This window comes from Anomaloglossus baeobatrachus, chromosome 2, assembly GCF_048569485.1.
Source record: "Anomaloglossus baeobatrachus isolate aAnoBae1 chromosome 2, aAnoBae1.hap1, whole genome shotgun sequence".
In the NCBI taxonomy this organism is placed as follows: domain Eukaryota; kingdom Metazoa; phylum Chordata; class Amphibia; order Anura; family Aromobatidae; genus Anomaloglossus; species Anomaloglossus baeobatrachus.
This window is the reverse complement of record NC_134354.1, coordinates 438089296-438113505: the sequence shown is the minus strand read 5'-3', so window position 1 is coordinate 438113505 and position 24210 is coordinate 438089296. Positions and strand designations below refer to the sequence as shown.

At 53.1% G+C, this 24210-nt stretch overlaps 1 protein-coding gene across 1 annotated transcript in view; it reads left to right on the top strand.

The window, feature by feature from the left end:
• The window catches only part of LOC142291609 (transmembrane protease serine 11D-like), a 392225-nt gene that overhangs the window by 206833 nt on the left and 161182 nt on the right, over nucleotides 1-24210 (top strand). Inside the window, exon 11 of the mRNA XM_075336261.1 lies at nucleotides 11144-11311. Coding sequence (XP_075192376.1) covers nucleotides 11144-11308 — 165 coding nt within the window. The 3' untranslated portion in view covers nucleotides 11309-11311. The remainder of the gene's footprint in view (nucleotides 1-11143; nucleotides 11312-24210) is intronic.

Here is a 24210-nt window from a genome sequence, read left to right as displayed (position 1 = left end):
CGCCATGGCCCCGCCCCCCACACTGATTGGCCGCTCGCCCAGGCTGCGCCCCCACACGGATTGGCCAGCCGCTCGCCCAGGCTCCGCCCCCCCACAGATTGGCCTCTCGCCCCGGCACCCTACAGGCATTGGCAACTCGGCCACGCCACGCCCCGCCCCCCTCACGCAATGCACGCTAGCTCTGGCCCCCGGGAGCCCACATCAGCGCCCCCCCCACGACTCACAGGTGAGTACTGTACCCCCGGGAGCCCACATCAGCGTACGCCGCCAACCCAGCCGACACATACCCTCGCATTGCTGGGGCTGGCCGCCGTATTCTGGTGTGGGCTCCCGTGCGAGCGGGGGACGAGATACGCTGGTAACCATGCTAGCATAGTTACCAGCGCATCAAGGTCCTGCAGCGGCGTAACATACACACACGCACACACATAACAGCACACACATCAGATCACACTCACTCTCACACACACCTCACACATCACATCGCATCCACACACTCACAACATCCTGGGATATCGCTTGCTTCTCTGCGCCGATACTGTGCTGTGAGCTTCCAGGACCTGCCGGAGGATCACATGGCCAGAAGCATGTGGTATCTCCGGATGTTGTGAGTATGAGCGCGTATGTGCGATATCGTCAATGTGTGTGTGCGTGAGTGTATGCGATCGTGTGTGTGAGTGTATGCGATCGGGTGTGTGTGCGTGTATGCAATCGGGTGTGTGTGAGTGTATGCGATCGGATCTGTGAGTGTCGGCAGAGGAGCACGGCGTGCTGGAGGAAGCTGGGAGGAGAGAGGCTGATCCTGGGGAAGGCTGGGAGGAGGAGGGGGGAGGAGAGAGGCTGATGCTGGGGGAGGCTGAGGCTGCGGTAAGCTAGGCTGATCCTGGGGAAGGCTGGGAGGGGGAGGCTGGGAGGGGGGAGAATGAGAGAAGAGAGGCTGGGGGAGGCTGAGGCTGGAGTAGGCTGGAAGGAGAGAGGCTGATGCTGGGGACAGAAAAGGCTGATGCTGGGAGGAGAGAGGCTGATCCTGGGGAAGGCTGGGAGGGGGAGGGGGGAAGCTGAGAGAAGAGAGGCTGTGGGAGGCTGTGGCTCGGGTAGGCTGGAAGGAGAGAGGCTGATGCTGCGGGCAGAGAGGCTGATGCTGTGGGCAGAGAGGCTGATGCTGGTGCAGCATGGGGGATGGAGCACGATGGGGGGTGCGCAGCATGGGGGATGGAGCACAATGGGGGGTGCGCAGCATGGGGGATGGAGCACGATGGGGGGTGCGCAGCATGGGGGATGGAGCACGATGGGGAGTGCGCAGCATGGCGGATGGACCACGTTTGGGAGTGTGCAGCATGGGGGATGGAGCACATTTGGGAGTGCGCAGCATGGCGGATGAACCACGTTTGGGAGTGCGCAGCATGGCGGATGGAGTACGTTTGGGAGTGCGCAGCATGGCGGATGGAGCACGTTTGGGAGTGCGCAGCATGGCGGATGGAGCACGTTCAGGAGTGCGCAGCATGGCGGATGGAGCATGTTTGGGAGTGCGCAGCATGGCGGATGAACCACGTTTGGGAGTGCGCAGCATGGCGGATGGAGTACGTTTGGGAGTGCGCAGCATGGCGGATGGACCACGTTTGGGAGTGCGCAGCATGGCGGATGGACCACGTTTCGGAGTGCGCAGCATGGCGGATGGAGCACGTTTGGGAGTGCGCAGCATAGCGGATGGACCACGTTTGGGAGTACGCAGCATGGCGGATGGAGCACGTTTGGGAGTGCGCAGCATGGCGGATGGAGCATGTTTGGGAGTGCGCAGCATGGCGGATGGAGCACGTTTGGGAGTGCGCAGCATGGCGAATGGAGCACGTTTGGGAGTGCGCAGCATGGCGGATGGAGCACGTTTGGGAGTGCGCAGTATGGCTGATGGAGCACGTTTGGGAGTGCGCAGGATGGTGGATGGAGCACGTTTGGGAGTGCGCAGCATGGCGGATGGAGCACGTTTGGGAGTGCGCAGCATTGCAGATGGAGCACGTTTGGGAGTGCGCAGCATGGGGGATGCAGCACGATGGGGAATGTGCAGCATAGGGGATGGAGCACGATGGGGAATGCGCAGCGTAGGGGATGGAGCACGATGGGGGGTGCGCAGCATGGGGGATGGAGCACGATAGGAGGTGCGCAGCATGGGGGATGGGGCACGATGGGAGGTGCACACCTCCCCCCAACACACACACACGCGCACTGCACAACACACCACACTCACACACACACACACTAGGAACCACAGAACCACAAACACCGCCCTACACAGACACCCACACACACAGACAACGCCGCACACACACAACACTCAACACACAAACACCGCGGCATACATAAATATACGCACATACCGCACAACACACACATTGCACAAAACATACCTCCCCCCAAAACACACCACACCCACACAAACCGTGCAACACACACACAACGCTACAGACACACAGCGCTCCACAAACAACGCAACACACGCAACACACATACAATACCGCTCTCACCCCCCGCCACACCCAGACAACACCCACAACATGTACAGTCCCTACACAAACACTTAGCAACTACACGCAACAACATCTAATATATATAACAAAAATTATACATTAACTACACAATAAATTCTAGAATACCCGATGCTTTAGAATCGGGCAACCTTCTAGTATATTTATATATGTACGGTATATTTCATATACAATAACCTGTTCCAACCCTATCAAAAGAGATGGGGTACCTGGCATTGAGCAATTGAGCAATCCAAACCATAAGCTTCTATAGTAGAAATATTGAAGATAAAATACAAATAGTCCTCTGACAAATACCCCAATCAATTTACTCCTTTCTTTCTTCCTTTCGTCCTCTTTCTCTTCTTTCCTTTTCCTCTTTTTTCTGTCTTGTATATATTTCTTTAAAGAAATGATTCTCAATATTTGCAAAGAAGATATAACTAAACTAAGCTATATATATATATATATATATATATATATATATATATATATTATAAACTAAGCTCTATATACGTTGCACAGAAGTCTTTGCAAATGATTATTATGCATGGTAGTTCTCCTTCTAACCATTTTCCTAATGCCATTTCACCTTTCTTTTCCCGGTTTCCCCAATAAAGATCTCTCCTTCCGCCTTCCCTCCCCGGCTTACCTCCCCTCAAACAAAAAACGCAAATGTTTGAACTGTTTACAAAGAAATTGTCTAATGTTTCTACTTTGTTCCACTAAACTAATGTAATATATAAATGTTCTAATATGTAATAATAAAAATATTGTAACCACCAACATGTCATTGAACCAGGTAAATAATTCTGGTATGGGAGTTGTTGGTGGTGAGACTTGTCCAGCCTGCAGCGGTTTCAGTTTTCTTGTTAATTCTCCTAATATCTGTGTAACATGGAGTGACACTAAGGCGGGCTTTGCACATTACGACATCGCAAGCCGATGCTGCGATGTCGAGTGCGATAGTCCCTGCCCCCGTCGCAGGTACGATATCTTGTGATAGCTGGCGTAGCGAAAATTATCGCTACGCCAGCTTCACATGCACTCACCTGCCCTGCGACCGTCGCTCTGGCCGGCGACCCGCCTCCTTCCTAAGGGGGCGGGTCGTGCGGCATCATAGCGACGTCACACGGCAGGCGGCCAATAGCGGCGGAGGGGCGGAGATGAGCAGGATGTAAACATCCCGCCCACCTCCTTCCTTCCGTATAGCCACCGGCGGCAGGTAAGGTGATGTTCCTCGCTCCTGCGGCTTCACACACAGCGATGTGTGCTGCCGCAGGAACGAGGAACTACATCGTATCTGTCACGGCACCGGCATTATGGAAATGTCGGAGAATACACCGATCATACGATAACGACGCTTTTGCGCTCGTTCATTGTATCATCTAGGAATTACACACTACAATGTCGAAAGTGACGCCGGATGTGCGTCACTTTCAATTTGACCCCACCGACATCGCACGTGCGATGTTGCAACGTGCAAAGCCGCCCTAACAGTCATTGTACACGTGGGATAGGAGCTGATCAGATCCTATGTTGGAGTTTTTGATGGGGGTGGTCGGATCAGATCTGTAGGATATGGTGCACGCATTCATTCAGAATTTATATAATTCCTGCCATTTCTTGCACACGGTATTGCAGTCTACATAAATGATCACCTATCCACAGGATAGGCCATCATTTTTAAGATCTTTGTGGCTTTCCCTGCTGGGACCCCACTGATCTCTAGAAAAGGGGTGGCGGGGTTTGGCTTTGGTTCTTGGATTTCATCATCCTAGTGTGCTGTATATCCTACAGATAGGAGTATGCCTGTTAGGGCCAGGTGGACGGGCAGACCCAGGAGGTGGATCCACTGGGCTGAACATCTCACCGAGGGCAAGGTGCCCGGTAGCCGGAGCACTACAGGTAGCAGGACAGTCCGTTCAGAGGAGTGTAGAAGTCCCTGGGACCACGGAGTCACTGAAGGTAGTCCGGGTGACGGAGCTCAGGTTCGGAGGCCGAGATGACGTCAGGCAGAGTCCGGAACCGACGGAGCGAGAAGACGGGTCACCACAGGGATCAGAGATGGTATGAACTTGACAGGATGGCAGACCATCACCGTTCGGGGTTCGGGTATCGTCAGAACCGGTTGGCGAGGCAGGAGCGGCTCTAGGAGAGAGATAGGTAAGTATACCACAAAACACAAGGAGACCTGACTCCTAGCTTAGCAAAACATGAAGAACAGGCCCCGCCCACTTGGAAAGGATCCCCCTATATACCCTGTACCTGATTCTTCGATATCCTGTTGGAGGACACTGGCCCTTTAAGAGAGGGTCAATGACCGCGCGCGTGCCCTAATGCGCATGCGCGAGGCCCGGGTGCCAGAAGCCAGAGCAGGGAGCGGTGAACAGGAGGCAGGAGAGCCGGGCTGGAGCAGAGCTGCCGACGGGCGCCGGGAGCGGGGACCGGGCCGCCTGGGGACCGCAGGTGATGGGGCCTGGAGGCTGTGGAGCGGGGGACGCCTGGCAGAGGAGCCGGGGAGCGAGGCAGGGGAGCCGGGGAGCGAGGCAGGGGAGCCGGGGAGCGAAGCAGGGGAGCCGGAGAGCGTGGCAGGGGACTCGGGGAGCGTGACAGTACCCCCTCCCCCACGACCCCCTCCCCGCAACCGGGACAGGAAGGCACGTATCAGGGGAGTACCCACATTCTCCCGGAGTTCCCAGGACCTATCCTCAGGACCATACCCTGCCCAGTCCACCAGGAAGAACTGTCGGCCCCGTACGGTTTTCATGGCCACGATATCCCTTACCGCATAGATGTCATCATCAGCAATAGGAGGAGGAGCAGAACTGGCAGCAGCGGAGAAGAGACCAAGGACAACCGGCTTGAGTAGGGAGACGTGGAAGGAGTTGGGTATTCTCATCGTGGCCGGGAGCTGCAGCTTGTAGGAGACCTCATTTATTTTGCTGAGGACTTTAAACGGCCCGATGTAGCGATGACCCAGCTTGTATGATGGTAGCTTCAATCGGACGTACTTGGAAGCAAGCCAGACCAGATCTCCTGGAGAGAAACACGGAGGATCCAGACGCCTCTTGTCTGCGTGTCTCTTCATCCGCAGGGAAGCACGTCCAAGGGACGTCTTGACAGAGTCCCAAATTGTCGTAAAGTCACGGACTACAGCATCAGCAGCAGGGACATCCGAGGAAGAGGATACAGGTAAAGGGACGGAAGGCTGAAGTCCGTAAATGACGTGGAAGGGAGAGCTGGAGGAGGACTCACTAACGTGGTGGTTATGGGAGAATTCAGCCCAAGGAAGAAGCGGGGACCAGTCGTCGTGATGGGCGTTAACGTAGTGACGTAAGAAGGAGGTCAAGATCTGATTGACTCGTTCCACTTGGCCATTCGACTGAGGATGGTAGGCTGAAGAAAAGTCCAGAGTCACTCCCAGATGTTTGCAGAGGACCCTCCAGAAGCGGGAGGTAAACTGAGTTCCTCTGTCGGACACAATGTGAGATGGAAAGCCATGCAACCGGAAGATGTGCTGTATATAAGCGTCAGCGAGTTCCTGGGCAGAGGGCAGTCCAGCCATAGGGACGAAATGAGCCATTTTGGAGAACCGATCCACCACGACCCATATGACTGTGTGTCCGGAGGACAGGGGCAAGTCCGTAATAAAGTCCATTGCAATGTGTTGCCACGGAACGGAGGGTATAGGCAGAGGCAGAAGACGACCATATGGCAGGTGTTTGGGCGTCTTGTTCCTGACACAAGAGGAGCAGGCTGAGACAAAAGAAGCGACGTCCGTGCGAAGGGATGGCCACCAGTAGTGACGTACAATTGTACTCCATGTTTTCTTCTGACCAGCATGGCAGGCTATTTTCGAGGCATGGCCCCAGTGCAACACTTTTTGCCTGTCAGTCTCAGAGACATAGGTCTTCCCGGGCGGTATCTGGGCCAGGGTGACAGGGGCCACCGGAATGATTTTACTAGGGCAGATGATGGGCTGGGATGTCTCCTCCTCCTGCTCCATGGGCATGAATGACCTGGACAAGGCATCTGCTCGTACATTCTTGTCCGCGGGTCGAAAATGGAGCTGAAAATCGAACCTGGCAAAGAACAAGGACCACCTGGCTTGCCATGGGTTCAGTCGCTGAGCGGACCGCAGGTATTCCAGGTTCTTGTGGTCCGTGTAAATGATCACGGGGTACACTGCTCCCTCCAGAAGGTAGCGCCATTCCTCCAGAGCCAGTTTGACTGCCAATAGCTCTCGGTCACCGATGGTGTAGTTGCGTTCAGGCGCTGAGAAGCTCTTGGAGTAGAAACCGCAAGTAACCATCTTCCCGGAGGAGGACTTCTGCATGAGCACTGCTCCGGCTCCCGAGGAGGAGGCATCCACCTCCAAGGTGAACTGTCGGTTTAACTCAGGACGGTGGAGCACAGGGGAAGAAGCAAATGCCTGTTTCAGGGAGCCAAACGCGGCGTCGGCCACAGGTGACCAGTCCTTTGGATTAGCCCCCTTCTTGGTCAAGGCGGAGAGAGGTGCAGTCAGAGCAGAGAAGTGAGGGATGAACTGACGGTAATAGTTTGCGAATCCCAGAAAGCGTTGGATTGCCTTCAGTCCGGAAGGAGGGGGCCAGTTGAGAATGGAAGAGACCTTCTCCGGGTCCATCTGCAGACCGGTATCGGAGATTACGTAACCCAGGAGGAGAAGAGAAGACTGCTCGAAGACACACTTCTCGTACTTGGCGTACAGACGATTCTCTCTCAGTCTTTGTAGTACCAGCTGCACGTTCTCTCTGTGGGTCTGGAGGTCCGGAGAGAAGACCAGGATATCATCAAGATACACCACCACACAGACGTAGAGAAGGTCCCGGAACACGTCGTTCACCAATTCCTGAAAGACTGCTGGTGCGTTACACAGGCCGAAGGGCATCACACAGTGTTCATAGTGCCCATCGCGAGTATTGAATGTGGTCTTCCATTCGTCCCCAGAGCGGATGCGGACCAGGTTGTAGGCACCCCGAAGATCCAACTTGGTAAACACACGAGCTCCTCTAAGCCGATCAAACAATTCGGGAATGAGCGGCAGGGGGTATTTATTTTTCACGGTGATTTGGTTCAATCGCCGGTAGTCAATGCATGGGCGTAGGTCGCCCTCTTTCTTCTTAACGAAGAAGAATCCTGCTCCCGCAGGAGAGGAGGATCTCCGAATGAATCCCCTTGCCAGGTTCTCCATGATGTAGGCAGACATGGCCCTTGTTTCAGCAGGAGACAGCGGATATATCCGTCCTCGAGGTGGTGTAGTTCCCGGGAGTAGGTCGATGGCACAGTCATAAGGACGATGTGGCGGAAGTACCTCTGACTCCTTTTTATCAAAGACATCCGCGAAGGACCAATAGGCCGAGGGCAGTCCCGGTAGGGACTCCGGAACCGGAGGTCGTCGGATGGGCTGTATAGTCTTCAGACAGTTCTCGTGGCAAGAGGAGCCCCATCGGGTGATTTCACCAGTACACCAGCTGACTGACGGTTCGTGTGTCCGTAACCAGGGGAGTCCCAGCAGGATTTGATGAGACATGTGTGGGAGGACGTAGAGAGCGATGTTCTCGGTGTGTAGGGCACCGATACGTAGTTCCACCGGCTTGGTGATCCACGAGATGGTGTCAGAGAGGGGTCTCCCATCTACAGAGGCAATCACGAGAGGTTTGTCGAGTGGAGTAACAGGCACCTGGTACTTGTCCACCGTGGCCTGGTGGATGAAATTGCCTGCTGCCCCGGAATTGAGGTACGCCTCGGCCGTGAACCGCGTCTCTCCCGTTGTCACTTGAACAGTCCACGTAACCGGGTCTGAGAGAGTCCCAGCACCTAGGGTGGCCTCTCCTACCAACCCTAGGCTTTGGAGTTTCCCGGCCTCTCTGGACAGGAGCGTAGAAGGTGTGTGCCCTCTCCGCAGTAGAAGCAGAGGCCCTTGGCGAGCCGTTCTGCTCGGCGTTGTTCGGACTGCCGCAAACGGTCAATCTGCATGGGCTCGTGGACAGAGACACCAGACGACGCTGACTGAAGTATGGCGGGCTTCTGCGGAGGAGAGGAATGCCGTATCGGACGTCTCTCACGGGACACCTCTTTGGATCGTTCCTGGAATCTGAGGTCCACGCGGGTGGCTAGTGCGATCAGGGCATCCAGGGTGGAAGGAACATCGCGGCCTGCCAGCTCGTCCTTAATACGGCTGGAGAGTCCTTCCCAGAAGGCGGCGGTGAGGGCTTCATTGTTCCACCCCAATTCTGAGGCCAAAGTTGGCATACTGCCCCACAGTCATGGTCCCCTGACGTAGCCTGAGGAGTGATGAGGCGGATGCGGCGGCACGTCTGGGTTCGTCAAAGGTGTTTCTAAATGCCTGCAGGAAGTCCTGGATGTTAGTGGTCACAGGGTCCTCCTTCTCCCACAAGGGGTTCATCCAGGCCAGTGCCTCACCCTCTAGATGGGACATCACAAACGCCACCTTGGCTTGGTCGGAGGCAAACAAGTGCGGAAGCAGCTTGAAATGGAGGGAGCACTGGTTTAAGAATCCTCTGCAGGTCTTGGGATCTCCGGCATATCGGGGTGGAGAGGCCAAGCGGAGTTTAGAAGCTTCCGAGGTAGCCGCCACGGGAACCGTGGCCGTGGACTCTGCAGTAGTAACCTGAGATGCCAGGGACGTGGCAGATGCTTGCAGTGTGTGCAGGCGGGTATCCACAGAGGACATGAAGGCCAGCATGCGGGACTGGGTCTCGCGCTGTCGTACGAGTTCCTGCTGCAGGGTGCCCAACTGGGCCGCTAGTGCTTCGGCGGGATCCATGGCCTGTTCTTACTGTTAGGGCCAGGTGGACGGGCAGACCCAGGAGGTGGATCCACTGGGCTGAACACCTCACCGAGGGCAAGGTGCCCGGTAGCCGGAGCACTACAGCAGCAGGACAGTCAGTTCAGAGGAGTGTAGAAGTCCCTGGGACCACGGAGTCACTGAAGGTAGTCCGGGTGACGGAGCTCAGGTTCGGAGGCCGAGATGACGTCAGGCAGAGTCCGGAACCGACGGAGCGAGAAGACGGGTCACCACAGGGATCGGAGATGGTATGAACTTGACGGGATGGCAGACCGTCACCGTTCGGGGTTCGGGTATCGTCAGAACCGGTTGGCGAGGCAGGAGCGGCTCTAGGAGAGAGATAGGTAAGTATACCACAAAACACAAGGAGACCTGACTCCTAGCTTAGCAGAACACGAAGAACAGGCCCCACCCACTTGGAAAGGATCCCCCTATATACCCTGTACCTGATTCTTCAATATCCTGTTGGAGGACACTGGCCCTTTAAGAGAGGGTCGATGACCGCGCGCGCGCCCTAATGCGCATGTGCGAGGCCCGGGTGCCAGAAGCCAGAGCAGGGAGCGGTGAACAGGAGGCAGGAGAGCCGGGCTGGAGCAGAGCTGCCGACGGGCGCCGGGAGCGGGGACCGGGCCGCCTGGGGACCGCAGGTGATGGGGCCTGGAGGCTGTGGAGCGGGGGACGCCTGGCAGAGGAGCCGGGGAGCGAGGCAGGGGAGCCGGGGAGCGAGGCAGGGGAGCCGGGGAGCGTGGCAGGGGAGCCGGGGAGCGAGGCAGAGGAGCCAGAGAGCGTGGCAGGGGACCCGGGGAGCGTGACAATGCCTTATAAATTATCACCTAACGGGCTATGCAAATTTAAAAACTATAGTGGAATTGCTGATTTTTACTTTTCACCACCCCTCTCCTGAAAAAGAAAATAGAAATATAATAAACGTTTTTCAGTATAAAGTGTCATATGAGGATGAAATGTGTTATTCTACAGCAGAAATGCAGTAAAATGATTTATCTGTGGATTTTCCGCATCCGGAGCAATTCTATGGGAAAACTCTACACATAATACTCAGCGTACCCCTAAGAGATAAACATGTTACGGCTTTCAAAAGCACACCGCACTTAGTTTACACAGTGTAAAAACAAAAATAGGGGGCATGAGATTCCTATAAATGCCATCCACCTTGCTGGAACTGTAAGATCCTGCATTGTTTTTTCTAAAGTGAAAATATCCAGCATCAAATCTCATTGTGAGAACTTAACCTTACATAGAAGACTCCATTGTGCCAGAATTGGGAGTCAGTCGTATGGAGCGGCGATGGTCTGGGTCATAGAGGCGGATCCTGAGGGAAGGGTCTCTTCTATATGTCTGTACTCGCTAACAGGGCATGTAGTCTCAGGTTGTCATTATGAAATGTCTTATGTAACTGAAACTCCAACAGTATCTCACTGCACATAGGAGACACGTACTCCTGGGGAGACCAGACAAATTCCAGACAAATGGTGGGATTTGGACTCTGGACCCCAGCACTGCAAAGCAGCAGTGAAATCCACCACATATTAAAAACTGCTGAGTAATATGTAATGTTACATAAGAATAGCGCTGCGTGCCATATTGTTATTTCTGGTGTATTTTTGACAGTGTATGATGGAGGCTCTTGACGGAGCCCTCAAATGAATTGAATCCAGCCTCAGCGTCTTAATGGATTGTTGTGTTTCAGTAACTTGTAACCATGATATTAAGATTTATCAATGCCATGAAACTTACCATAACTTAATGTAGGAACATCTTGTTTCTTTTACAGACAGACACAGGGAATGCGCTTGTGTGCATGAACGCAGATGGCACCGCTTATCTTCAAGGCATTTCAATATATCAGTCCAACAGCAGTCTCCTTACCAGCCCGTGTCTGAGCTTCTCAAGTATTGGACAAACTATTAGCTGGATCAACTCTTACTTACTAACCTGACCGGTATATGTTCAACCAGTCATTGTTTAATATTGTCCTTTTCTTTCATAATACTCTTTAGATAAAAAGGAAATCCTCATCAGCAATTTCCACCGTAATCCACGAGCAGCGCATGATCTGCTTCCCATCCCCAACAGCATTTCTTGGATGCCCACATCATAGAAATCTGTTTAATCATTTTGGCAAGACGGAATAATGGTTCCTGCCCTGATAAATCGTATAGGTGCGCTATTACGTTTGATAAGGGCATGGTAGAAATGCTGTCATGTGGGCAGATAAAAAGCTAGTAGTGCTATTAGAGGAAGAAATCCTGATGACAAGTTACTTTTAAAGGGGTTTTCCATTAATAACATTCATGTTAAAAATAATACTGTACTCAACATTAAACACTTTTCCCTACTCCAGTCACATCTCTCCACTCCCAGTCTTTGTTCACAGGCTGCAGCAGTGATCAGTGATGAAGCAAATACAATGCACATGACCGCTGCAGACAATCACTGTCTTAGACCCTTCGCGCACGCTGCGGATTTGCCGCGGAATTGCTGCAAAAAATGTGTCTAACATTGCTGCAGTCATTCCCCAGCAAATCCTATGGGTTTTAAAAAATAAAATAAAAAAATCTTTATTTTTATATAGCGCTAACATATTCCGCAGCGCTTCACATACATCATCAATGCTGTCCCCATTGGGGCTCACAATCTAAATTCCCTATCTGTATGTCTTTGGAGTGTGGAGGAAACCGGAGTACCCGGAGCAAACCCACGCAAACACTGGGAAAACATACAAACTCCTGCAGATGTTGTGTGTCGCCCAGGGACAAGGGGTACTCAGATCCAGGCCACGGGGTCACTTCTCTGGGTATCATGGTGGCATGACCCGGTCTGTGATCCCAGGCTCCACAGTAAGAAGGGGATTAGGTAAGGGAGATTGTCCGTGACGCCACCCGTGGTGTGCGGTGAGGTAACGGAGCACCGCCGCTGCCGGTTAATGGATCCCGGGGATGGTGGTGGGCAGCAAGGTGATGATTTCCCTCCATGGGTAGGGTGTTGGTGTCCCGGGACCCCGGTGAGGTGGTACGGGGAGGAGATGGAGACGGTCTGAGAGCTGTGCGTCCGGTTGGACCGGGGGATGTTGTTACTCACAGTTCGTTTTGCAAGAAAATTCACACAGAGTCAGGAATTAATCAGAAACTGCCGGAGTCCGCAGCCTTTGGTACGGAAGGTGTTAGTGTCCCACACACGGTGCAGCAGCTCCTGTTCTTTCCCTGTAGCCAAGTGCCTCTCTCTCCACTCTCTTCCTCTTTCTCCTCAGCCGGGAACAGGGAGTCCACTCCCCTGCAGTGATCCGGGTCACCCTAGGTACCGGCGGGCCGCTACCCTGCCCCGGCTACCTCTGGCCCCTTCCTCACTAACAGCCTGTCCCGGCCCTTTCGAAGCACGCTTCTGTAGCAGCCTGGGAGCCACAACTCCAGACTCCTCTCCTGTCTCTCTCTCCACACACTCTGCTCCAGCCCCTCCCCTCCTGCTCTGTCTTGTTCCTACACTGGGGGAGGGTGGTTTGTCCTGCTGCACCATGTGGGATCAGATTACCAAGGAGGATTAACTCTTTCTGTGACAACCTGGCTTTGCCAGGGCATCACACACCCCCTTGGTAAAACACAGCCCGTCCTCGGGCTGTCTGGGCACCAACATTTATTGAAACTGGAAAAAAGAAAAATCAACACATTACAATCATACATCTTCCCACATCGGGAGGTACGTTTTCTTAAACTCTAAACTGTTCTGCCGCCCCCACCTGCTATGCAGATGGCCTCCTACGGGAACTTGAGGACGCTCAACAGGGGTGACAGTCCATAAAACAGTCAACTTGAAACTGGCGGGTAGCCGTCCATGCTCCACTACCACTGCCGCTGCCGCCACTCCCAGTACGGGGCACTGGTTCCGTGCTCTGCCTCCTGCTCAGAAGCCAGGCCCACTTGGATGCCCTCGGCGCCGGCTACAACCGGCCTCGCTAACTGCCGAGGGCTCCATCTCTCACTGGCCTGTTCCTCCTCTCTGCAGGTGCACTCCGGCTGCTCCACAGCCGTGACGGGGTACCTGGGAGCGGCTGGCGCCACATCTGGGGCAGACTTCCAATCGGGTGCCTCCTCCGTTGCGGCTGGGCGGACTGCCGGAGCCGGGTAAGATGTCATCGGGGTTTGCGGCTCGCTTGTCCAGGAACGGAATTAGGCAAAGTCCTGGCGTCCCTGCCTTTACAGTCCTGGTCACATGAACTGCAGTTCCTTCCTACTGCTCCCCCTTGGTACTCGGGAGCAGTCCTTCTAGCAACTTTTTAAAGTTTTCCTTTCGCTTCCGGTCCTCCGGAGCTTCACTTCCGCCTGCGTTCTCAGGGGGCGGAGCCTCTTTTTCGCACCCACCGCTTGGGGAAGAAGGCGCTGGGCGGGAGATTTTCGCACCCAAAATGGCGGCAAAGATGGCGACTGTCAAAAATTTTGCAGCGGAGCACCGCTGACAGTCCAGAACAAGGCGCACTTCCTCCAGGTAACTGGATGGGTAAGGATCCTGTTCGTGACGCCAAAATGTGTCGCCCAGGGACAAGGGGTACTCAGATCCGGGCCACGGGGTCACTTCTCTGGGTATCATGGTGGCGTGACCCGGTCTGTGATCCCAGGCTCCACAGTAAGAAGGGGATTAGGTAAGGGAGATTGTCCGTGACGCCACCCGTGGTGTGCGGTGAGGTAACGGAGCACCGCCGCTGCCGGTTAATGGATCCCGGGGATGGTGGTGGGCAGCAAGGTGATGATTTCCCTCCACGGGTAGGGTGTTGGTGTCCCGGGACCCCGGTGAGGTGGTACGGGGAGGAGATGGAGACGGTCTGAGAGCTGTGCGTCCGGTTGGACCGGGGGATGTTGTTACTCACAGTTCGCTTTGCAAGAAAATTCACACAGAGTCAGGAATTAATCAGAAACTGCCGGAGTCCGCAGCCTTTGGTACGGAGGGTGTTAGTGTCCCACACACGGTGCAGCAGCTCCTGTTCTTTCCCTGCAGCCAAGTGCCTCTCTCTCCACTCTCTTCCTCTTTCTCCAGCCGGGAACGGGGAGTCCACTCCCCTGCAGTGATCCGGGTCACCCTAGGTACCGGCGGGCTGCTACCCTGCCCCGGCTACCTCTGGCCCCTTCTTCACTAACAGCCTGTCCCGGCCCTTTCGAAGCACGCTTCTGTAGCAGCCTGGGAGCTACAACTCCAGACTCCTCTCCTGTCTCTCTCTCCACACACTCTGCTCCAGCCCCTCCCCTCCTGCTCTGTCTTGTTCCTACACTGGGGGAGGGTGGTTTGTCCTGCTGCACCATGTGGGATCAGATTACCAAGGAGGATTAACTCTTTCTGTGACAACCTGGCTTTGCCAGGGCGTCACACACCCCCTTGGTAAAACACAGCCCGTCCTCGCGCTGTCTGGGCACCAACATTTATTGAAACTGGAAAAAAGAAAAATCAACACATTACAATCATACATCTTCCCACATCGGGAGGTACGTTTTCTTAAACTCTAAACTGTTCTGCCGCCCCCACCTGCTATGCAGATGGCCTCCTCCGGGAACTTGAGGACGCTCAACAGGGGTGACAGTCCATAAAACAGTCAACTTGAAACTGGCGGGTAGCCGTCCATGCTCCACTACCACTGCCGCTGCCGCCACTCCCAGTACGGGGCACTGGTTCCGTGCTCTGCCTCCTGCTCAGAAGCCAGGCCCACTTGGATGCCCTCGGCGCCGGCTACAACCGGCCTCGCTAACTGCCGAGGGCTCCATCTCTCACTGGCCTGTTCCTCCTCTCTGCAGGTGCACTCCGGCTGCTCCACAGCCGTGACGGGGTACCTGGGAGCGGCTGGCGCCACATCTGGGGCAGACTTCCAATCGGGTGCCTCCTCCGTTGCGGCTGGGCGGACTGCCGGAGCCGGGTAAGATGTCATCGGGGTTTGCGGCTCGCTTGTCCAGGAACGGAATTAGGCAAAGTCCTGGCGTCCCTGCCTTTACAGTCCTGGTCACATGAACTGCAGTTCCTTCCTACTGCTCCCCCTTGGTACTCGGGAGCAGTCCTTCTAGCAACTTTTTAAAGTTTTTCTTTCGCTTCCGGTCCTCCGGAGCTTCACTTCCGCCTGCGTTCTCAGGGGGCGGAGCCTCTTTTTCGCACCCACCGCTTGGGGAAGAAGGCGCTGGGCGGGAGATTTTCGCACCCAAAATGGCGGCAAAGATGGCGACTGTCAAAAATTTTGCAGCGGAGCACCGCTGACAGTCCAGAACAAGGCGCACTTCCTCCAGGTAACTGGATGGGTAAGGATCCTGTTCGTGACGCCAAAATGTGTCGCCCAGGGACAAGGGGTACTCAGATCCGGGCAACGGGGTCACTTCTCTGGGTATCATGGTGGCGTGACCCGGTCTGTGATCCCAGGCTCCACAGTAAGAAGGGGATTAGGTAAGGGAGATTGTCCGTGACGCCACCCGTGGTGTGCGGTGAGGTAACGGAGCACCGCCGCTGCCGGTTAATGGATCCCGGGGATGGTGGTGGGCAGCAAGGTGATGATTTCCCTCCACGGGTAGGTTGTTGGTGTCCCGGGACCCCGGTGAGGTGGTACGGGGAGGAGATGGAGACGGTCTGAGAGCTGTGCGTCCGGTTGGACCGGGGGATGTTGTTACTCACAGTTCGCTTTGCAAGAAAATTCACACAGAGTCAGGAATTAATCAGAAACTGCCGGAGTCCGCAGCCTTTGGTACGGAGGGTGTTAGTGTCCCACACACGGTGCAGCAGCTCCTGTTCTTTCCCTGCAGCCAAGTGCCTCTCTCTCCACCCTCTTCCTCTTTCTCCAGCCGGGAACGGGGAGTCCACTCCCCTGCAGTGATCCGGGTCACCCTAGGTACCGGCGGGCCGCTACCCTGCCCCGGCTACCTCTGGCCCCTTCTTCACTAACAGCCTGTCCCGGCCCTTTCGAAGCACGCTTCTGTAGCAGCCTGGGAGCTACAACTCCAGACTCCTCTCCTGTCTCTCTCTCCACACACTCTGCTCCAGCCCCTCCCCTCCTGCTCTGTCTTGTTCCTACACTGGGGGAGGGTGGTTTGTCCTGCTGCACCATGTGGGATCAGATTACCAAGGAGGATTAACTCTTTCTGTGACAACCTGGCTTTGCCAGGGCGTCACACACCCCCTTGGTAAAACACAGCCCGTCCTCGGGCTGTCTGGGCACCAACATTTATTGAAACTGGAAAAAAGAAAAATCAACACATTACAATCATACATCTTCCCACATCGGGAGGTACGTTTTCTTAAACTCTAAACTGTTCTGCCGCCCCCACCTGCTATGAAGATGGCCTCCTCCGGGAACTTGAGGACGCTCAACAGGGGTGACAGTCCATAAAACAGTCAACTTGAAACTGGCGGGTAGCCGTCCATGCTCCACTACCACTGCCGCTGCCGCCACTCCCAGTACGGGGCACTGGTTCCGTGCTCTGCCTCCTGCTCAGAAGCCAGGCCCACTTGGATGCCCTCGGCGCCGGCTACAACCGGCCTCGCTAACTGCCGAGGGCTCCATCTCTCACTGGCCTGTTCCTCCTCTCTGCAGGTGCACTCCGGCTGCTCCACAGCCGTGACGGGGTACCTGGGAGCGGCTGGCGCCACATCTGGGGCAGACTTCCAATCGGGTGCCTCCTCCGTTGCGGCTGGGCGGACTGCCGGAGCCGGGTAAGATGTCATCGGGGTTTGCGGCTCGCTTGTCCAGGAACGGAATTAGGCAAAGTCCTGGCGTCCCTGCCTTTACAGTCCTGGTCACATGAACTGCAGTTCCTTCCTACTGCTCCCCCTTGGTACTCGGGAGCAGTCCTACTGGCAACTTTTTAAAGTTTTCCTTTCGCTTCCGGTCCTCCGGAGCTTCACTTCCGCCTGCGTTCTCAGGGGGCGGAGCCTCTTTTTCGCACCCACCGCTTGGGGAAGAAGGCGCTGGGCGGGAGATTTTCGCACCCAAAATGGCGGCAAAGATGGCGACTGTCAAAAATTTTGCAGCGGAGCACCGCTGACAGTCCAGAACAAGGCGCACTTCCTCCAGGTAACTGGATGGGTAAGGATCCTGTTCGTGACGCCAAAATGTGTCGCCCAGGGACAAGGGGTACTCAGATCCGGGCCACGGGGTCACTTCTCTGGGTATCACGGTGGCGTGACCCGGTCTGTGATCCCAGGCTCCACAGTAAGAAGGGGATTAGTGCAGCACCCCCCAGCACCCCCCTACATCTCCACCCTCCTCTCTGTCTATCAGTCCACCCGTTCTCTACGCTCTGCAAGCGACTTTCGACTAACATCCACACTAATTCGAACCTCCCACTCCCGGATCCAAGACTTCTTCCGAGCTGCACCAACCCTCTGGAACGCTCTACCCCAAGAAGTTAGGACAAATCACAACTTACTCAGCTTCAGACGCACCCTAAAGACGCATCTTTTTAGGGCGGCCTATCACACTCCCTAATCAGATTCGATTCACATAGTCCCTCTACAACCTCTCACAACATAGCTCCACATCAAACTCCATGGCACCCAAAGGCATCTCAAGGCTCGGGCCCACTGGTCCAGGAAACCATTATCCAGCCCCATTTCCGTGAGATGGTTGGATTGTCATTGTAAATAAGCACTTGAACCTTGCCTCTCCCCCCATCTCATTGTAGATTGTAAGCTCTCACGAGCAGGGTTGTATTTTTTTTTCCCCTCTAAATATTGTATTTCTATAACTGTTACTTGTTTGTATATGATCCTCCTGAATTGTAAAGCGCTACGGAATATGTTGGCGCTATAGAAATAAAGATTATTATTATTATTATTATTAGTAAGGGAGATTGTCCGTGACGCCACCCGTGGTGTGCGGTGAGGTAACGGAGCACCGCCGCTGCCGGTTAATGGATCCCGGGGATGGTGGTGGGCAGCAAAGTGATGATTTCCCTCCACGGGTAGGGTGTTGGTGTCCCGGGACCCCGGTGAGGTGGTACGGGGAGGAGATGGAGACGGTCTGAGAGCTGTGCGTCCGGTTGGACCGGGGGATGTTGTTACTCACAGTTCGCTTTGCAAGAAAATTCACACAGAGTCAGGAATTAATCAGAAACTGCCGGAGTCCGCAGCCTTTGGTACGGAGGGTGTTAGTGTCCCACACACGGTGCAGCAGCTCCTGTTCTTTCCCTGCAGCCAAGTGCCTCTCTCTCCACTCTCTTCCTCTTTCTCCAGCCGGGAACGGGGAGTCCACTCCCCTGCAGTGATCCGGGTCACCCTAGGTACCGGCGGGCCGCTACCCTGCCCCGGCTACCTCTGGCCCCTTCTTCACTAACAGCCTGTCCCGGCCCTTTCGAAGCACGCTTCTGTAGCAGCCTGGGAGCTACAACTCCAGACTCCTCTCCTGTCTCTCTCTCCACACACTCTGCTCCAGCCCCTCCCCTCCTGCTCTGTCTTGTTCCTACACTGGGGGAGGGTGGTTTGTCCTGCTGCACCATGTGGGATCAGATTACCAAGGAGGATTAACTCTTTCTGTGACAACCTGGCTTTGCCAGGGCGTCACAGTTGTCCTTGGTGGGATTCGAACCCAGGACCCCAGCGCTGCAAGGCTGCAGTGCTAGCCACTAAGCCAAAATGCTGTGCGCACACTGCGTTTTTTTATACCCGTGGATTTTCCGCTGCGGAATTAATGAGCATGTCACTTCTTTTCAGCAGGTACCTGCGTTTTTTGCCATAGATAATGGTAAAAAACCACAGGGACCAACCTGCGGAAAATCGGCAGTAAATCTGCGGCAAACCGCGGTAAAACCGCATGCGGATTTCGTTGCGATTTTGGTGTGTTTTTTTACCTCGGGTGCGAGATTCTTTAAGAGGGTCCGTTTTTTTCTTAAGAAAAAGGCACTTTCTAGTGCGCACATAGCCTAAGGGGCTCTTCTCTACTATGGTAACAATTAGTTTACTTTTAACCCAAGTAAAGCAGTAGCTACATAGTTACTTAGGTTGAAAGAAGACCTAGGTCCATCTAGTTCAACCTTCCTCCACCAGTTCTACATTTGGTCACTAAAGGGGGCTTTACACGCTACGATATCGTTAATGTTTGATCGTCGGGGTCACATTGTTAGTGACGCACATCCGGCGTCATTAACAATATCGCAGTGTGTGATACTTACCAGCGACCTTAGGCGACCTCAAAAATGGTGAAAATCGTTCACCATGGAGAGGTCGTCCCAAACTCAAAAATCGGTAAGGGTTGTTTAGTGTTATGATTCATCGCTCATGCGGCAGCACACATCGCTATGTGTGACACCGCATGAGCGAGGAACATCTCCTTACCTGCCACCGGCCCCAATGCAGAAGGAAGAGGTGGGCGGGATGTTTACATCACGCTCAGCTCCGCCCCTCCGCCTTGATTGGCCGGCCGCTGTGTGACGTTGCGGTGACGTCGCTGTGATGCCGAACGTCCCTCCCCCTTGAAGGAGGGATTGTTCGGCAGTCACAGCGACGCTGCCGACCAGGTAAGTACGTGTGACGCTACCGTAGCGATAATGTTCGCTACGGCAGCGATCACAAACAATCGCATGTGTGACGGGGGCGTGTACTTACACGCTCGCTATCGCTGCAAATTGCTAGCGATATCGCTACCGTGTAAAGCCCCCTTAATTCACTTATAACCAACAATGTTGTCTGCACTGAGGAAATCATCCAGCCCTTTTTTGAAAGCTGTTATAGTGTCTGCCATTACTACCTCTTGTGGTCGGCATTCCACAGTCTGACTGCTCTAACTGTAAAGAACCCTTTCCTATTTAGCTGCCGGGATCGCTTTTCTTCGATTCGCAGTGTATAATCAGAAGATTATTCATAGAAAACCCCCTTTTAAGTTATCCTGAGATTAGAGAACTCTTTGCCCTGATTCATCAAGATTGGCATATTGTACTCCAGTCTTGATGAAGAATGTACTGGGGTAAGATGCACCAGATTGATTAAGGAAAATGAATTATAAAATATATAAAATATCATTTTTAGCTGACGTGCACCACCGGAAGACAATGGAATATATTTCTATTGTAATTTACACAACATTTCTAGCATAAAGTTTGATGAATTTGTTGGCGGTTTTTGTCTGCATCCCTCCAGGATAAGTTGCGCCAACTTTCCAAAACATTGGCAGAACTTGCTGCGACTTGTGTAAAATGTCAGCTACAAAGCTTTAGTGCAACTAGGAGTTGTTTCTGGTTATCAAAAGCAATCCGAAAGAATATTCCTAAGGCTGGGGCCACACAAGTCATTAATGCGAGTGAGTCGCATGACACTCGGCTCCCGCTCTGCTGGAATGTAAGCAGAGTGTCATGCGACTGTCAAGCCACTGTGATGCGATCCTATGATCACAGCACAGCTGCGGAGGAGAGGGAGGGAGTAATCTCCCTATCTCCTCCATTATCAGCTGATGGGATTCTCGCACTGCACTCGCATTACACCGGTGTAATGCGAGTGCAGTGCAATGTTTCTCTCGCACCCATAGACTTGCATGCTGCAATTGCTTTCTCGGTCCGATTAGCTCACTCATGGGAGCTACCCCATAAAGTAACATGGATCCGAGTGGAATGCGATTTTTTTTTTATTATCGCATTCCACTCATTCTGTTTTACTCGCCGTGTGTGCTCAGCCTAAAAGATTCTGCCCTTTTTTACCCTTCTCTGGCTTTAATCACACCATGATTTTGAAAGGAAAATCTACAAACATATCCAAAAATTACTATGGGCCAAAAAATTATTTATTTTTACTAATAATAATAAAAGTTAGTGGGTTGGATAATAGAGGCATATCAGTCGCTTACACACTCATTTAGCATAACATGTTTGTCTCAGATTCATGCTGCCCATGGCATAGGTAGCAAGTACCAAGTGACAGGTTCCCTTTAAGGGTACGCTTACATGAGCATATGACTTGGACAAGTGCAATGCAAGAAAATCTCGCATTGCATTTGGACCAATGTTATTCAATGAGGGAGAGCAGATTGTCAGCTTTGTTCTCCTCCAGATTCTGGATAAGTGAAAAGTCACAACCTGCTGCAATTGTCAGTGAGAGATTTGTCACTCGCACCTATTGAAGTCTATGGGTGCGAGTGAAACAAGGGACTGCACTCAGATGACATCCAAGTGCAGTGTGATAATCGCATTAGCTGACAAGTGTCAAGATCCACACTAGGAGTGCATTTTTCGGCTGATAGATATTGGCTAACAGCATTTAACATCTTCTGCCTAGCTTTTTTGTATTCATTGAATAGTCTGAGTCATGAATAATTGTATTATTCAGTCATGTCTTATTTGTGTGTAGACAGCTTCTTGTGATCACAAAATTATGTAACAAAGGAGGACAATGATAAAATATAGAATGTATTTTATTGATAATAAAACATGGTAAATAGTTGTCAACTTGCCAGAATATAAAAATAAACGTTTTCCCTTATTCAGCTGCGATTTTTATTTTTCTCATATATTCATGGAAATCAAATGTACAGGAATTAATACACATAAAAAGACACTACTGTACTTGCAATACGTAGAGTACGCACTGTATCTTTGCAAGTGTAGAAAGCACCTTACTATAAGATTCACACATTTTTAGGTATCAGAAAATAGGAAGAATATATTTTCTACTAATTAAAGCTTCTTTTGTAGTATAAATAAGACAAGGAGTCAGTAATGTGCTCTGAGGAGCTGTACATAGAAGTTACAGGTAAACAGTAAGCTCCTATCAGTGTTCTCTGCAGCATTCTGTCATGCTCCCCGGGTCCCGACGTCGTTCCTCACTGACTGCACCGGTCCCCGGGTCCCCTGCCTCCAGCCACACGTCCTCCTCGGCACCGCTCCCTGCTCTGGCCTCCGGCACCCGGGCGTCACGCATGCACATTAGGGCGCGCGCGCGGTCACTGATCTCCTCTTAAAGACCCAGCACTCCCTAACAGGATATTGCATCAGTCAGGGTCAGGTATATTAGGAGCTTCCTGCCTGGAGGGCGTCGCCTGTTCTACGAGTTCTATAGCTAGGAGTCCAGGTCCCGCTTGCTGTGTCTTGCATTAAGGCTTCTGCCACACTCACGTGAAATTCACGCACGTGCCGAGAGACACGTATTTTCCCTGCGTGTTGCGTGCAGGTAAGTACGTGTCTCTGGTACGTGCGTGACACGTGTGTTCTACGTGTGCTATCCGCGATAGCACACGTAGAATCGGTAATTATTATACTCACCTGGTCCTTCCTGCTGTCTGCGCTGCTGTCCATGGTGCTGATCCTCGGTCTCCAGCCCTCCCGTCTCCCCGCTGCTGCTGCTGCCAGGCAGTGAAGTGAATACTCTATGAGATTAATGAGCGGCGGTCGGCAGCAAGAGGCAGCAGCGGCAGAGACAGGAGGGCTGGAGAAGGTGAGTAAATGTTTTGTTTTTTTTTCACTGACATGTGTGTTTTCTCCGGCGCGTGTCACACGGGACCGCATCCACACTACACCCGTGTGGTACGGGTGCGGGCCGTTTGACACCCGTGCTGCGGGAGAAAACACTGACATGTCAGCGCTTTGAAAATCGCACACACGTACAAACGCACACGGACACACGTTCCGTGTGGTTTTACGTGTGTGTGCCTGCTACCATAGGGTAGCATTGCTGTACATGCCTCCGTGCCGCCGGTACGTGTAAAAAATGCCAAACACGTACCGGAGGCACGGATGTGTGGCGCTAGCCTAACACTGTGTCTTCCACAGAACCAGTTCTACCAAGTTAACCTGGTCCTGTCCACAACCTGTCCGAGTGGTCCTACGGGGACTGTCAGCTGAGACGCCACCATCTTCTCCAGCCTGAACCCGCTTTCTACCCTCGGCTTCACCCGGTGACCCCTGCCTCCTTCTGGTTGGACTCTGCTCACGTCTGCCGACTCTACCTGGCACCAGTACCTGGGCACCGGCATCTTACCTGGCACCAGGAACTCTGTGTCTTCAAGGACTTCCTCATTCCTGCTTCTAGAAGGACTCGTCCCTTGCCCCGCCTTCTGCTCCGGCAACCGTGTCCCTGGTCCCTCTGGTAGGCTTGCAGGACTATCCCAGTCTAGGGGTAGCTCTAGCTGCTTCGCCGGAGGTGACAGGGGCATGGTCCAGAGGATCCACCACCCGGTCGTAACACATTCACATTATCCATAAAATGGTGAACCCTGCTGAAGTCATGGGAGACAGACACAGCTCTGCTGCATACATGGTGAATACACACACACAGCTCTTCTATATATAGATATACATACACACAGCTCTGCTGCATACATGGTGAATACACACACAGCTCTTCTATACATAGATATACATACACACAGCTCTTTTTTCTGCATCTACACACACAGTGCTGCTGCATAAATACACATGCCTATACCTCTGCTGTGGGCATCATACACCAATTTTAAAAGAGTAGTCAACTACTTGGACAACCCCTTCTAAAATGTTGTAAACCCATTTAAAAAACAAAACAAGAAAAAAAAACCCAGATACTCAATTCCTACGCAAGCACCATTTTAGTGATGTCAGCACGGATCTGCTGGTAGTTATGTGACACTGTTATGCCATGTGAGCGCTGCAGTCCATCAGCAGCCGCTAATGGACTGCAGCTCTTAGGCTACGTGCGCACTTTGCCTTTTTACCTGGGTTTCCGCAGCGTTTTGAACTGCAGCGTTTTAATGCCAAAAGGCATGCGTTTTGATTTTCAAGCAAAGTCTATGGGAAATGGGGATTTCTTGTGCGCACAATGCTGTTAAAAACGCAGCGTTTAATTTGCATATTTTTGGGCAAAAACTCAGCGTTTAAAGAAGCAGCATGTCAATTATTTTTGCCATTTGGGCTGCGTTTTGCTAACATT